The sequence below is a fragment of the Vidua chalybeata genome, chromosome 8 (assembly GCF_026979565.1).
Source record: "Vidua chalybeata isolate OUT-0048 chromosome 8, bVidCha1 merged haplotype, whole genome shotgun sequence".
NCBI lineage: Eukaryota > Metazoa > Chordata > Aves > Passeriformes > Viduidae > Vidua > Vidua chalybeata.
This window is the reverse complement of record NC_071537.1, coordinates 30,330,421-30,345,900: the sequence shown is the minus strand read 5'-3', so window position 1 is coordinate 30,345,900 and position 15,480 is coordinate 30,330,421. Positions and strand designations below refer to the sequence as shown.

Genomic DNA, 15,480 nt, shown 5'->3' with positions numbered 1-15,480 from the left:
GTACTACGATGGGAAAAAAATAAATAAATATTTTTCCCCGAGAACTGGTCGGAGCAGTGGCGCCTGCTGTTTCAGACACGGCTGCGCCCAACAGCTCGCCGTTGCGAAGGAAACAGCGAAGCTGTGCGGTTTGGTTTTGGCCACACCTCATCAACAGAATCAATTACTGCCCAGTTGGTTCTGATCTCTGTTACCGTTTCTGTCTGCATGTGCGCCTGTGGGTGCACACAACGAACCCGCCCGCGGTGCGGAACCTTCGGGGCCGCGGTGTCACCTTTGTGGTGGTGTCTCCCTGTGGCGGTGTCACCCTTGTGGCGAGGCTCACCGTTGTGGCGGTGTCACCCTTGTGGCGAGGCTCACCGTTGTAGCGGTGTCACCGTTGTGGCGGTGTCACCCTTGTGGCGAGGCTCACCGTTGTAGCGGTGTCACCCTTGTGGCGGTGTCACCCTTGTGGCGAGGCTCACCGTTGTAGCGGTGTCACCTCGTGGCGGTGTCACCCTTGTGGCGAGGCTCACCGTTGTAGCGGTGTCACCTCGTGGCGGTGTCACCCTTGTGGCGAGGCTCACCGTTGTAGCGGTGTCACCGTTGTGGCGGTGTCACCCTTGTGGCGAGGCTCACCGTTGTGGCGGTGTCACCCTTGTGGCGAGGCTCACCGTTGTAGCGGTGTCACCCTTGTGGCGAGGCTCACCGTTGTGGCGGTGTCACCCTTGTGGCGAGGCTCACCGTTGTGGCGGTGTCACCCTTGTGGCGAGGCTCACCGTTGTAGCGGTGTCACCTTGCGGCGGTGTCTCCTTGTGGGGCCGCCCTGGCCCCGCCCCTCACGCCGCCGTCCCAGGGTGCCGCGCGCCGTGGCGCGCAGGCGCGGCGGGCCGGCATGGCGGCGGCAGCGGCCTTGCTGGGCCGGGCCGCGGGCCTGGGCCTGGGCCTGGTCACGGCCGCGGGCGGGCGGCGGCTCCTCCGGTGCGGGACGGGAGCGGGGCTGCGCGAGCGGGGCACAGGGACCCTCCTCGACGGTGCCGTTGTATGCAGGGCCGGCGGCGCGGCGGAGCGCTGCCTGTCTCGAGGGACCAGCTCGATTCAGCGCCCGAAGCGGCCCCTCACCGCCTATTTTCGTTTTGTGATGGACAACCGTCCGGCCTTTCGGGAAAAAAACCCAGGTACGAGTTTGGAGGGGAGGCGGGCTCGCGGTTGGCGCTGTTGGGAGCCGCGGCTCCGGTACCGCCGCCCCCAGAGCGGGGCCGTGGCCCGCGTCCCCCGGAGCGGGGTGGGCCGGGAAGCCGGAGCAGCAATCCCTCTGTAAACCCGAGCGTCGGGAACGATCTGAGGCGTGATCTGAGACCCAGCCCAAGTTGGGTTTATCTGTGCCCGCCCCAAGGGACTCCAGCACGGTCATGCTCACTGCCTGCACGTGCCTGCTTGGTCTTCCGTGCTTCAAAAGTCAACAAAATGAACGTGTGTGTGTAACTTTAAAAGTGCTTGATGAAATACTTCGCCTAGGTAATACATGTTAACAATGACTTAGCAGCCTTAATTATTTTTGAACTCTGTATTTGAAGTACATTTTTGCCAATGATATGAGCTGTGCGTGATTTTATTTTGAGGCTTAGTAATTGAAAAATGGCAGGTACTGGATTGCATCACTGTATATGGGAGAAAAAGTAAGTGTATTTAGAGGGAAATGGTTTTCTGTGAATATGTTTGATTTACTATCAAAAACTTTACTTACAGGCAATGCTGTGACTCTTGCCAGAGAGCTGAAGATAAGCTGGTTTTGAAATACTGTTGAAGGTTAAAATGTTTAAATAACTATGGTCATATTGGGCAAATCCTGAGGAAGATTTAAGTAGGGAAAACCATTTGCTACCCTGTTTAGCTCACCAGTTCAAGAGTTCCACACTCTCATATAGAACTGGAAATTTTACTTTTGGTTTCTTCCCTGCTCCTCCCTCCAAATACAGACCATCTTGCATTGTATGGAAAAGTATCCAGCTAAAAAACCAAAAAAATCTGAAATTGTTGTGGAGTAAAAATAGCTGCCTTGAAATGGTGCTTCAGTTTATTTACTGTATGTTGTGTTCCAGGTGAGCAGTGACTCTTCCCCATCCCCCAAATATTGCAGTACCCTTTAACTGCCACAGTGAGTTAGTTTTATGAAAGGACAAAAATGCATTTGTATAGGAAGATGATACCTTTGACAGCTTTCCTTGGGAAAAATAGAAGAAGCTTACTAAAGGTACAATGTTAATCTTTATTACAGAAGCGAGCAACACGGAACTGATTAAAAAATTAGCAGGTGCGTGGAAGGAGTTACCAGCATCACAGAAGCAGGTAAGGTTGTATCCTTTCCCTGAGTACTTTGAATTCTACAGGTGGTCGGGTTTTATTTGGTTTTATTTGGTCTGGTGTCTTGTGGTTTCTTTATTTAGTCTGGTGGGGTTTTTTGGTTGTTTTTTTTTTTTTTTTAAAGGGCTTGAAAAAGCAAGTGTGTACAAAGGTTCAGATATCAAAACAGCTGGGAGAATTGGGAGCTTTGAATAGCTCAGAGGAAGTGTGGTGGGATGATCCTGGCTGAATGCCAGGTGCCCACCAAAGCCACTTTCAGCTGGGCAGGGGAGAGAAAATACAGCAAAACATTTGTGGGTCTGAATAAAGCAGGAGAGGTCCCTCAGCATCTACTGTCAGGGCAGAACAAACTTCACTTGGGGAAATCAGAGTAGGATAATGAGAAATAAAAACTCATATCCTAAGACACCTTTTCCCCTACTCACCCCTCTTCCCAGGCTCAACATCACTCCCAATTTCTCTACTTCCTCCTGACAGCAGTGCAGGAGCATAGGGAATGGGGGCTGAGGTCAGTCCACCATGTGTTGGACTGACCTCAGCTGCTCCTTCCTGTTCAGTGGGAGAACTTGGGCTCCCTTCCTCAGGGGACAACCCCCATGAACTGCTCACAATGTGAGTCTTTCCCACGGGCTGCGGTTCTTCAGGAACTGCTCCAGCACGTGTCCTTCAGGAGCAGGCTTTACACGGGGTCACAGCCCCCTTTGGGCATCCCCCTGCTCCACTGTGGTCTCCTCCACGGGCTGCAGGTGATCTCTGCTCCACCCTGGGCTGCAGGGGCACAGCTGCCTCACCATGGGCTGCACCCCAGGCTGAAGGGGAACCTCAGCTCTGGTGCCTGGAACATCTCCTGCCTTTCCTTCCCTGACCTTAGGATCAGTAGAAGTATTCTTCTGACATGGTCTGCCTCCTTTCTCTGGCTGAAGTTGTGCAGCTTTCTTTTTCGCTGCCTTAACTCTGTTACCCCTGAGGTGCCAGCACCGTCACTGATGGCCAATGGCAGGTGCCACTTGGAGCTGGCTGGTCTTGGCTCCATCAGGCTTCTCATAGGAGCCATGCCTGTACTCCCCTCACCACCAGAATCTGGCTGTGCAAACCCAATACAGGAAGATACTTTGCTAGTTGTACTTGCACTTGTAGGTGACCTTGGCTTTAATAGTTTTAGTCTGGTGCCAGAGAAATGACACACACAGCTCTCTCACTCCATGTGGCTGTGGGGCTGCAAACCAATTATTTCTCCTTTTTGAATGGCAATATTGCATTACATGTACAATACAAGTTTTGTAAAGTTGTTCTGCTCTCATGTATATGGTAGGTGAAATCTCAGTTAATTTTGATGGAAGGACCAACTTCTTTTGTTTCATGTAAATTTCTTTAAAAGTCATCAAATTAAGTCATAAGTAGTGAAGTTTCTCTGGGTGGCAGTTTCAAGGGATAAAGTAAAGCAACTCTAGGACTTGCTGATGGATTTAAATGCTATTTATAGCAAAGTAATGATTGTTCTTCCTTGACTGCAGTTATGAACTAAATTCTGTTTCCTAAAGGAAATATTCAGTAGACTTGAAGTGCTCTCACATCCCTTCTGGGCTTCTCACTCTGTGTACCTTTCCCTTCTCTGAAATGTGGAACAGGGGATCAAACAGATGAAAATCTGATGTTCTGGTACAAGTTTTTCAGTCTGTAATTTTTCTGCTCATAGGTTAGAAGTGTTAGCTTGTCCAATGGTCAAGTGCTTCTGACTGAAAGCATCTAGCTTAAGTTTAAGGCTGGTGCTGGTTTGTGCTGTAGGTTTATGAGGAAGCAAGAAAGACAGACTGGAAAAGATACGGAGAGCAGATGGCCGCTTACAAAGCCCAACTGACTCCAGCCCAGGCTGCTGCTTTGAAAGAGGAAAGGAGAAAACAACTGGCAAAGAGAAGATCAATCAGGGCAAAAAGAGTAAGTATTTTGAAGTTCAGGTTTCTTTTCTCTCAGGGAACCTGAAGTCTGTTTGTCTAGTATACAAAGCAGAGTTGAAGCATGTTTTAGAAATACAAAAGCAACTCAGAAAAGAAAAAAAACACACAACATACACAAACCTCCAAAAATGCCATGGACTAAAATAATTACTGGTGTTAGCAGCTAGTTTAGTGGCTTTCCTGTGCTTGAAGAGCACAGAACTAGCATGGATCTTTGTGCTTAGAGGTAGCTTCTCTATGCTTTTTTTCTCCCTGTTTCTAGAGCTACTAGAGAAAGGATAGGCACTAAAAGACATTTGGACCAGCAACACTTTCTTCAGATGGGAAGACATCCAGAAATGGCTTTTCACAAAGACCTTGTATCTGTTACCTCATTAGGGCCTACAAGGTAGCAGCTGTTTGAAGTAGCCTTTTTTTCTTCTTTTTTTGGGCTCTGCCACTGTGTAGCTGCTGCTGTGATATCTGTTTGTGTCCTTTACTAGCATATTCATAAGGACCATCTTCCCTATTCCTTTTTGGCTGGTTTATGTATAAATCCTTAGAGACAGAACCATCTGTGACAGTACAATATTATGGTTTGTCTGGAAAGGTCAAAGGGGTTATGTATTGCTTATTTTTTTTCAGTGAATTAAACTGTGGCATCGCCCTAATTGGCAAAAGCAAAACAAATTTGGTTTAAAAGACCCCTATTTAGAGGGAGTTTGTAATCTTAATGATTCTGCTGCTCCTTTTTAGAGGATGGCACCACAAGGAATTCAGTTGGTGTTTCTAATACCTAAGCAGATGTTAACTTACAGCACCTAGGCTCTAGTGGGAATGTCAGGACTGGAGAAAACGGAAAGTGTAATTACATCTATAACTTGCTGTCCCTATAGGCAAAACACTCTGATAAAGAAACACAGTTCTCTTCCACCTTCTCGCCTCCCACAGATAAGTGTCTGCCCTCTTCTCTGCACACAGGCAGTATTTCACACCAGAAACTGAAGTCTTACTGAAGAATAATAGAAAATCTGTCATCATGACTTCCTTACAGAGTTGAATTTAGTAGCACTCTCTGGTTTCTGGAAGACTTAGCTGAAGTAAGAATCAGTTTTAAATGTTTTTTCAACAACTTGTGAGAACTCAAGTTGCTAGCTTTTTGTAGTTTAACATTAGTCTTGAAAAGCACTAAGAACGTCTTGACATACAGTCCAGTTTACAGAATAAAACACCAAAGAAAGAATTTGTGTTTGATTTTTGCATAAAATATAAAGATAAATACTGAGTTTAGTTTTGGAACAAGTACATGCTTGGTAGATGGAGTAACTTCTCTTGTTGTTTTTAAAGGAATTGAATCTACTTGGAAAACCTAAAAGAGCTCGTAGTGGCTTTAACATCTTCCTGTCAGAAAATTTTCAAGAAAGTGAGGGAAATTCACCTGTGGTAAGCCAGGAAATACTATTTTTCTAAAATATATTCATTGTATTCAGAAAAATGTAGTTTAGATTCCGTCATTTTCAGAGATACTGTTCAGTAGTTCACTATCTGGATACTGCATTGCTTAGGTTATTTTTTTAAGCTGTGGCGATGTGGCTATACTGCTAGCATGGCCTGTATAAAAAAGTGCTGTGTAGTATGTAAACTTAAAAACATTTGTGCTATTTTTTGCACTTCAGTGTTACAGACTTTTATCTGTTCCTTTTGTAAGGAGAGAATTCTCCTTCCCTTTGTTTTGATGTAGAAATACAGTTTTTCAAAGAGTTGTGTGGTGTGCTCCTGTTCTGGCAGTAGCAGTTTATCATACCTCCTGTAGTTCAGCTGGTGTTAAGGGAATACAGGAGTTCCTCAGCAAACTCAAAAGTTCTGCACTAAACTGTGCTTTGGGGTGGTTTAAGATACACTGGTGGATTATAGCACTTGAGGTGCTGCAGACCCACCCTGTGTGCCTCATGTGTTCCTTACCCTACACATTTAGTCAGTAAGTCGGGATGGTGCATATAGTTCATTCCTCAGTTTTCCATGTACAAGGCAGGTTTCTCCAGTCAGCTGAGGCCTGCACTGTAAACGTGGCTCAGATGATGCCCAGAAGCTTGTTTTGAACAATATAGTTTATTATTTATTTACATTAAAAGGGTAAATAAGGGGAAGCAAGCTTTTGTGACTTGGTGCTTTTTTGCATTGGTTTATGCTTGACTTTCACTCATGCAGTATTTATCTGTACCCCTCTGAAGTCAGTCTACTCCTAAAATAACTCTCACGTATTGCATGTTCTGTACCCCATAGGCAAAGCTGAAGAAACTATTTGATACGTGGCAAAAAATGTCTGCTTCCCAAAAACAGGTATGTCAGAGGATTTGAATGAGGATCTGATTTAATCAGAATTAAAAACCTGAGTCAAAATTGATAAATTCATACAAGATCTTGAAGTCCATTGCCGAAATTATAATACTGAGGAAAATACTCCAAGATCTTTATGCATCTTGAAAAAGATTGTCATTACCTTTATTCCAGTAGTGACCATTTAATTCATAGTGTTGTTGAAATGTGAGTCAGTGGAATAGGATGGAAGTTTGGTGTGCCTTAAAGTGGATGCTAAGCAACATCTAGAAAAGAAGGTGGAATAATATGTAACAATTTTATTTTTTTTATAATCATCCATAATATCTTTAAACACCAGCATAAGAATTTGCTGCTCGTGGAAAGACTTCTTACAGGGGAGAGTAACAGAAATCCACAAGTGATATGCACAGGGTAATTTATTAACTTTGGTTGTCCGGGGGATAATTTTCTGCCAGCTTTCTGAGTGTATTGAACTATGAACCTGTAGGTGAGCAAATCAAAAGTGAATCAGCAGAAGTGAATAAGTTTCCTCTTCAGGAATGGCCAGCTGCTGACATAACTGCAATTAAGTGATAAAGCTTTGTATTTTTCTGCATTTTGATTTTTTTTTTTTTCAATTAGCTGGGGTAGAAAGCAAATGCCTGGGCTGTTCACTGCACAGGTGTTGTTCTAAGTCACCTTTGTGTCATGGCAGTTTTCTAGAAAAAGCCCCTTCTGTAACGTCTTGATACCTTATTTTCTTTCAGCCATACTTGCAGCTTGCTGAAGATGATAAGATTCGGTATGAGAATGAAATGAAGTCGTGGGAAGCAAAAATGATTGAACTGGGACGTGAAGACCTGGTGCGTTCCAAAAAGCAAAAGTTAAAAAAGAAACCTGCTGAAACTGTAAAGCAAACTGAAACAGCCAAAGCTTCTTCAGGAAGAGGAAAAAAGGCAAAATTAAAAAAATCGGAAGAATAAAAAAATGCCCTGTGATTGTCTTATTTCTGTCCTGCTGCAGTCAGCATTAGCACTGAAATTTGGAAAACCCATGAAGGGCCCTTTGGAAAGGTGATCAGGTAAGAGAGGAGTTACTGTCTCTCAGAACTGACTGAAATAATCACTGCAGGTGTAGCCTGAGCTGTAGGATAGCAATTGATTAATCAAGCTGTGAATAGTGATACCCACTGACATCAGCAGTGCTCTCCAGTAACGGTTGATAATATCCAGCTTTTATAAGCTATTTTTTTAATTAAAAAATAAAAAATATTCTTTCTTTATGAAAGAAAGAATATTCTGCAATGTTACCATCTAAATTCTGTAAATAAGAGCTGAAATCTGAGTTAACACTGCTGTGTTTTATTCCCTCCATGTTATTGCTAGTGGGATGTTCTACATTTCAACAGGCGTAAGAAACACAAAATGCTAGCTTTTATTTTATGCATCTATCTTTTTGTACCTGTTAATCTGTGTATGCCACTTCTGTTGCATTTAAAGACCATGTGAGTTTTGTATGAACGTACCTTTATTGGACTTTGATTTTGTGGTTTTGTTTGGATAAATACAAACATTTTTGTCTCGTTGTTGTCACATTTGGGCGACCTAGAAGGAAAAAAAATATGTGAGCTGCTTGGAGTTTGAGTTTTGGTGTAATAAATACAGGTATTTTGAAGAGGTGGTTGGTTTCTTTCCTGAGGTTTCTCCATCTTAGTTAAAGACTCATAGGTATTTTGAGGAATCTACTTTTAGAATGCAGGCCAACTTTTTCAGTATTTGGTGGATCTCATATGTTTTGAGTGACCCACAAAATTATGGAATTCTAGAAAGGCTTGGGTTGGAAGGGTCCTTCAAGATCACATGGTTCCCACATCCCTCCCATAGGAAGTGATGGTACTCACTAAATCAGGTTGCTCACAGCCCCATCCAACCTGGCCTTGGACACTGTCACCTAAAAAGGGGCATTTTCCTTAAACCCTTTGTGTTTGATCAGTCTGTTAATGCTCTGGGGTTGACTGCAGAAATAAATTTGAAGCAGTTATAGACAAGCACTGAGTGCCAGTGCAAACCAGCTTGATAATCATTCAGTGCACATAGAATCACAGAATATCCTGAGTTGAAGAACCCATCAGGATCATGAAGTCCAACTCCTGGCCCCGCACAGGAATCCCCCCTATGCCTGAGAGTGTTGTCCAAACACTTTTTGAGTACTAACAGGCTTAGTACTGTGACCACTGCCCTGAGGAGCCTTTGAGGTAAGAACCTTTTCCTGACACCTAACCTAATCCTCCCTGACACAGCTCCAGCCAGTGCCTTGGGCCTTGTTACTGGTCACGAGAGTGAAGAGATCAATCAGTACCTGCCCCTCAAGAGGGTATTGAAGACCTCAGTGAGGTCTCCCCTTCAGTCTCCAGTTTTCCAGGCTGAACAAACCAAGTGACTCAGATGTGCTGATGCTCAGGCCTCAGCCAGAGTTGACTTACAAGATGACACCATCAGTATTATTTAGCTAAAAATAGATGTCTGAGACACTTCTGCCAGCTGTTTCACACCAAACCAGCTGCTTTAGAAACTTCCACATAACCTTGTGTAGTTATCTGCAAGAAATGTATCATTCTAAGAAATTTACACAACTGACGTGAATAGGCTTGCTTGTAGGATATTTTAGGGGAAACCCTCTCAGCCGAGGCCTGGGCTCTGGCCAAGCCCTGACCCCTGCTGGATGAGAAATGTACCAGCAGACCCAGGTGCTTCTGCTGAGCTTTTTGTCCTGGAACCTTCAGTGTGTGAGCAGTCCCTGGTGCTGTTCTGTTTGGATCCTGGCTCTGGGAGACTGAAGGCTTAGGATGGTACCTAGAGCTGAGAAGGAAAGTGCTGATAGCAGGGTGTGATCTGGTAAATCGATGTGTGCACCTGAAGTTGTAGGCAGCAAGAGCTTTCTCTGCTGGCAGCTTTCTCAGTGAGCTCTGTTTTTGCCAGATGTTTTCAAGGTTGTGGCCAGACTCTGTGAGAGCGAAAAGCTTTGTTAGGGCAAAGGAGTTCGTGTTGCTCTTTGAGTGTGGTGCGAAGAAGGGTGTGCACTTGGAAGAGGAGGATTGGGAAAATATTTTTGTCCTGACACAGTCGATTTGAGAGCAGGGACGTTTCCGACTTGGCTCTGCTCTGGGGATGGTTTCGAGCCGGGCTGGGTGCGGGTCCTTCTTTTGCGAGTTGACAGCGCCGTGGTGTGGTGGTTTTGATGAGCGCTGACAGTGCCCAGGACAAAGCCAAGCGCTTTTCTGGCCCGGGCCCCATTGCTGCGGGAACAGCTCATGGAGAGCTCCACTGCAGATCCGGGCTCCTGGAGACAGCATGTGATCTGCGGGAAAGAAAGAGGAATTGTTTCATTGTTGGCTTTGCACTTTATAGGCTGCAAAAGAAAAGGAAATTCCAGCATAGCCTATTCCTTTTAGAACCTTTTCTATGCTCACAAGTAACAGACACCCACTGAACTCCATCAAACTCCCTGGAGATATGCACTTTCCCTCAAGCTCTGTGATCCCTCTTGCACTCTAACTCTCGCTGCAGCTAACATCTAGCAACTACTCCCAAAGAAAAAGTTCCAGAGCAAAAAGCCATTTCTGGCCTTCATAGCCCCTTTGCAGTCTGTAAACTAGACAAATCACACTAGTGATCCACACATTCCTGCTCAACAGTACATAGAGTATCTTCACGTTCTCAAGGTGGCAGAGTCCATCGTTAGAGCGCAGCGATTCCACCTGCAGTTCAGACAGAGTGGTGTGCCAGGAAAGAATACATTTGCTGACCTTCCCTCTACCCTGTAAAACCTGATTTCCAGTACAGTCACTTTCACACAGCTTCAACATAGTCCACAGTCCAAGCAGCTATATCTCAAAAAGAAGAAAGTGTCAGGACAGAAGATGTTCCTAAGGCAGCCATTTCTTCTAGCACCACTTAAATTGCACACAGCATATTTGGAATACTCACTTTCCTTCTAACATATATGAAGTGGCTCATTTTTAACTCTTGTGGTTGGGCTGCAAACACAGAGCAGCTGCCCCATCAAACAAGCTGTACAAGTAAAAGCCAGTGTTGGGCTGCACCTTCCCCTTGCTGCATGTAAATCTGTAAATCACACAAACTCCCTGCTTCTCTCTGTGCTTCCCTTCTCTGCTGCATCTACCATCGTGTTCTCTGCATCTCGAATCCTAGGGGTGAGTGCAATTGTTTCCACAGAGAGCTGGAAGAGGAATATATAGCAGCACAAGCAGCTCTCATTGAACTTGCTCCTTCTGACTGCTAACATGAGTTGGGCAAGCAAGCACGCAGCAGCCACGCTCCTCTTGCAGCCTGGAACACTGTGCTCACAAGCACGGTGCTTGTGAGGCTTTGTTCATTTAACATATTGCACTTCCATTCCCCAGAGGTGAATATTTGTCAACTATTTCCCCCTGCTGCAGCTTTTATATGAGCCATAAAATAAGGAATGGAATATTTTGAACTGAACATTTATTTTCTCTGGCACTCTTAACTGAGATATACATCCTACAACCAAACTCAACTATCATTACTTCAAAGGATCCCAGTATTTTTAGTATTTGGGGAAGTAATTCTACTTCATCGGAAACAGAACACCATAGAGGAAAATATATAATGCAGAACTTCTTTATGGTGCCCTCAGGTTTTGTATTCTTTGACTACAGGAAGAGAAGTGGGCTTTTTAGTGTAGTCTTCAACAGAACTTCTTTCAAGAGCAGATCTACCTAAAAAAATTAAATCAGAAGAGCTTTGTTCAATCTGTGCTATATGCCAGACATTCCTAGTATTAATGTGCAGGCAACCTGTAACACTAATTCTTTTATTTCTTCTGCAGCTTTAACTAGTCATCAGGAACATACGAGGTGTGTAATTTATTTTAAAAGAACATTCTCTAAGAACACAGGCCAGACAAAGCTAGCATTTAATTCTTTACATACTGAAGGAGTTTATAATCATTATTATGATAGTGCCAATATAGGAATTCAAAACAGGAGCACCCAGCACTAGGAACAGGCACAAGAAACCTCAAAAGCAAGCAGATACATAGTAGAACATGCTAAAAAGGTAATTCCAAATGCTCCCACTTATTTCCCTTTGCATGCATCTCATGGAAAGAAACTCTAAAATTCCCGAGGATGACTTCCAGAAGTTGTGGAGTGCTGAAGCCCCACCTTGGCAAGAAGCAGTGTTACTGGCAGATGCTCCAGCTCACAAACTCTGTCAAGCCTTCCTTCCCTTCCCCAAACAGATTTGTATTCAAGTTTTCTTGGACAGCTGGCACACGGCTGGCCACCACAGCTGTAACAGCATTCAGAAACACAAGCTTGTCTTTTGGGTAACCCTGCCTTTCTGCTTCATTTAACACCCCTTCTTCCTGCACACAATATAATTTTAATCTTGCTTGGTTCACAAACCCATAAAGAAAAATGTCATCCTCATTTTTGCCACTCACTCAAACGATGACAAGAAAAAGTAACTTAATTACTGCATCTTTTTTCTTATCATTATAATGCATGTGAACCACTTAGAAAGAAAGGAGGAGGAAGACGACTCCTGGCATTTCCTTGAGACAGTGTTTTCATTTAACAAGACCCTTTGTTTGCAAACACAGCTGAAAAACAAAACACCAGGACATGAGTAACCCACTCCTAAAGATGCTTAGGTAAAGTGCTCTCCCCTACACCCTTGAAAAAAAGCAAAATATTTTTTATTTGGAACAATATAGTTAGGTAATATGTGGAATACTATGCTCCAATAGAGACAGCCATGGCAAAACCAGGTTTTTTCACCTCCCACTAATACTCCATGACCTCTGTACTGCTCAGCACACTGACACTAACCAGTTTCAGTGCTGTTCCACTCTGAGTAAAATGCTCATACAGGTCACTGACAGAGCAAGGGACCCAGGAGCAGCATTTGAGTAGGGTGGCCCAGGGGCAGGCAAGAAAGATGTTTTCCATGCAGAATTCTTAAGAAAAACCTTTTAACAGTCTTACCTGAGATATACACTGTTTTCCTGCTCAGTTTATCTGAGAAAAGGCCAAATGTGATATATCCAATGATCATTCCACCAAAAAACAGGGATGATGCAAGGCTTAATTTGTAGGCTTCTTGCTCAATTAGTACCACTATTAAAAAAAAATCCTTATTAAAAGTATGCCCTTCCCCCATTAATAAAAACTATCAAAATTATTCTCTTATTTCCCACTTCTTGTTTTATATTCCATTAAAGTTTTATTCAAAGTTTGATAGGTAAGCCAACAGTAGTCATATTCTTTTCTCCATAACAGATTCTAACATGTCTCCTCCTGGAAATTTCATTGTAATAAATGAAAATTGTTCCATGTGGTAAGCAACATTACTTGCACCCCAATTCCCAAGCTTTGGCAAGGCAGCTTATCTTAGGCTATTAAAACAAGGATCTGTGAAAAGCATAGCTATTTCACCACTAAACCAGCACAGTTATTTCAATGAGCAGGTATTAAAATTTCTTCATTAAGTACAATGCACATTCACTACTGCAGTACTTAGAGAGTTAATTCTGTGCTTTCTGAACAATAAGTGATCTCTGGTGCCTTTCCTCACCACACACATATTGAACTCTTGAAGAGAACCAGAAAGGGATTACAGCAAAATGTCTTGGCTCATAAAAATGCTCAGAACTAGTTATGGGCTACTCACTGGTATTTCAGTATCTTATTGTGCACATGCATTTATTATAATAATAATAAAAGTTAAAAATAAATTCTAGGTTTCTTTATAAAATGTATTTTCTACCTCATCCAAAATCTAAACTGAGGCAGAGCAATCACAAATCATCAAAGAGAAGAAAATTAACTGAGAGTGGATTGAAAATACTATTTCCCAATGGGGCAAGGCACTATACAAGACAGCTTGTACAGTGATTAGTTCCTGAAGTAGAACATAAAAGCCACTCTGGAGTTTTTCTGAGAACACTGTCCCTGCAAAACCAGAACAGAACTGAGAATATTTAAGTTCCATTAAGTTTAATCTCCATCAACAAAATAAAGGAAATAAACTTTACAGAAGCAACTCTTGCAGGGCAGAACAAGAGAAAAGATTGCTTTTACAAACTGGTACTTTTGCTGCTTAGTGGCTGCATGTTTGTGTTTTAACAAGTCTGATACAGTGATTATGTGAAGAATATAACTTTTAAAAGAATGTAGCTATCTACTTTATTTGCACAAAGGGAGCTTGTTAAATATTCTTCAAGATTAACTGTAGCCTGCCAACAAAATTGTTGCCAAGAGAGAAGGTAGGTCCAGGCAGGATGCACAGGGATACAGCCACATCTCTCCAGCAAACAGGCACTCAAAGGGGAGCTGCAAGAGACACCCCAGAGAAGAGCAGAACAGCTTGGCAGTTGTTCCATCGTGGTTTGAACAAGGGAGCAGCTTTCCTTCTTTCATGACCTCAATTTTAAGAGAAGCATTGTTTTTCATCAAGATTTAATCTAGACTAGATAATTGCAGGCCACTACCAAAGGTTTATTTTGCTCGGTAGCCTTCTCCAAAGGCCAGAAGATTGTCTGGCCAATCCACTGATCAGTTTGAACTACTATAAATGCTCTCTTCACCCAGGGGCTTGCAGAGTAACACCTAAAAGCTCCGCGTCCTATGAACAGCATGAGAAACTCCCTTCCAGTTAGCAAGAATAGAGATATTAACCATCATTAATTAAACCTGGCAAAAAGGGGTTTGACAAAAGTGAGTTGCCATTGGTTCAGTTCCTTCAAGACTAACACGCATGGTTATAGCTGCATTTTTTCCTAGGATTACATTTGTTTACCATCACACTAACTTCAAACAAGGTTTTAGGTTTGCTTTGGGGCTTTTTAAAAAAGTATTTCTCCTCAGCCATATAAAGAAACTCTATTGTTTAAAGCAGTAAAGTAGGATGACTTTCCCTCAGTATTCTTAGTTCATTTTTACTAAATTAGTAGAAAGATTGGCTGGGGTGGTGCAGCTCCCTGAGGAAGCACTGAGTGCCATGCAACATAGTGAGTGTGGTACACAGGAAAAGCTAAGTGAAGGTCAAAGTGCTGCTTACCTTGGAACTGTTACAGCCTGGAAAAAATGAACTTTCTAAATAATTTCTAAGCTTCCCCATCCACGTAGTCACCGTACATTAGCAGACATCAGTGAAATCCTATGTGTTGAATTCCTTGTAGTCTCTGCTCCAGCTGCTTTCATGATTCCTATCCTAATGCAAACAGAGCAATCTGTTGCTAAATTTTGGCAAAGGCAGGCAGACATAAGACAGGCTCCCATTCTGTTTCTGAATACATCTACTGAAAGGAGGAAAATAATTTTGGAAGTCCATTGATTTTACAATATGTATTAGATTTCCCCTCATATTCCACCATTTGTTTTCACACACTACTGGGGAAAATACACAATGCCTCAGAACATAAAAAAACAAACAAAAAACCAAAAAAACAAACCAACACACCCAAAAAAACCTGTCACCAATGCTGCTGCTAAATATTTAACATTTTAACCTAAGATGTATGTACCAGCACTAGTTTTGAATTATAAGACTATTCCCTGAGTGGGTCTTACCAGCATCATGTTAAAAAGCAGGAAGTAAGCTTTTAGACCACATTCAGGAGTGCTTCCACTACATGCTAAATGCCAGTTGAAGAAATAAAGGAAAAAAAAAACCAGCATTGCCTTCTGACATCCACGATTTCTTGGCAGGGTGCCTGTACTGCGTGAACTTTTCTGACATCAGAAACTGAATCACTGCAAGGCCCCTTAAGAATCAGTCTGTGCTTCCAGGATGAATTTTCATAATGCTTAAAAACTATTTATTGCTACTGTCTT

The 15,480-nt window shown here is 43.1% G+C and overlaps 2 protein-coding genes across 4 annotated transcripts in view; one reads left to right on the top strand and one right to left on the bottom strand.

Annotated features, from left to right (window-relative positions):
• The first annotated feature begins 858 nt into the window (after positions 1–858).
• TFAM (transcription factor A, mitochondrial) lies at positions 859–8,270 on the top strand. Its single transcript, XM_053948585.1, has 6 exons — positions 859–1,157; positions 2,258–2,328; positions 4,129–4,278; positions 5,625–5,720; positions 6,561–6,617; positions 7,364–8,270. The coding sequence occupies exons 1-6, from the start codon at positions 875–877 to the stop codon at positions 7,577–7,579; spliced, it is 873 nt and encodes a 290-aa protein (XP_053804560.1). The 5' UTR covers positions 859–874; the 3' UTR covers positions 7,580–8,270.
• Positions 8,122–15,480, bottom strand: part of REEP3 (receptor accessory protein 3) — a 45,358-nt gene continuing 37,999 nt past the window's right edge. The window contains exons 9-12 of one of the 3 annotated variants that reach the window (XR_008432001.1): positions 14,705–14,857; positions 12,631–12,762; positions 9,509–9,953; positions 8,122–8,200 (exon numbers count right to left, since the gene is read on the bottom strand). The gene's annotated coding sequence lies outside the window, so the exon portion shown is untranslated. The remainder of the gene's footprint in view (positions 8,201–9,508; positions 9,954–12,630; positions 12,763–14,704; positions 14,858–15,480) is intronic. The other 2 variants (XR_008432002.1, XR_008432003.1) reach the window with 2 other exon arrangements.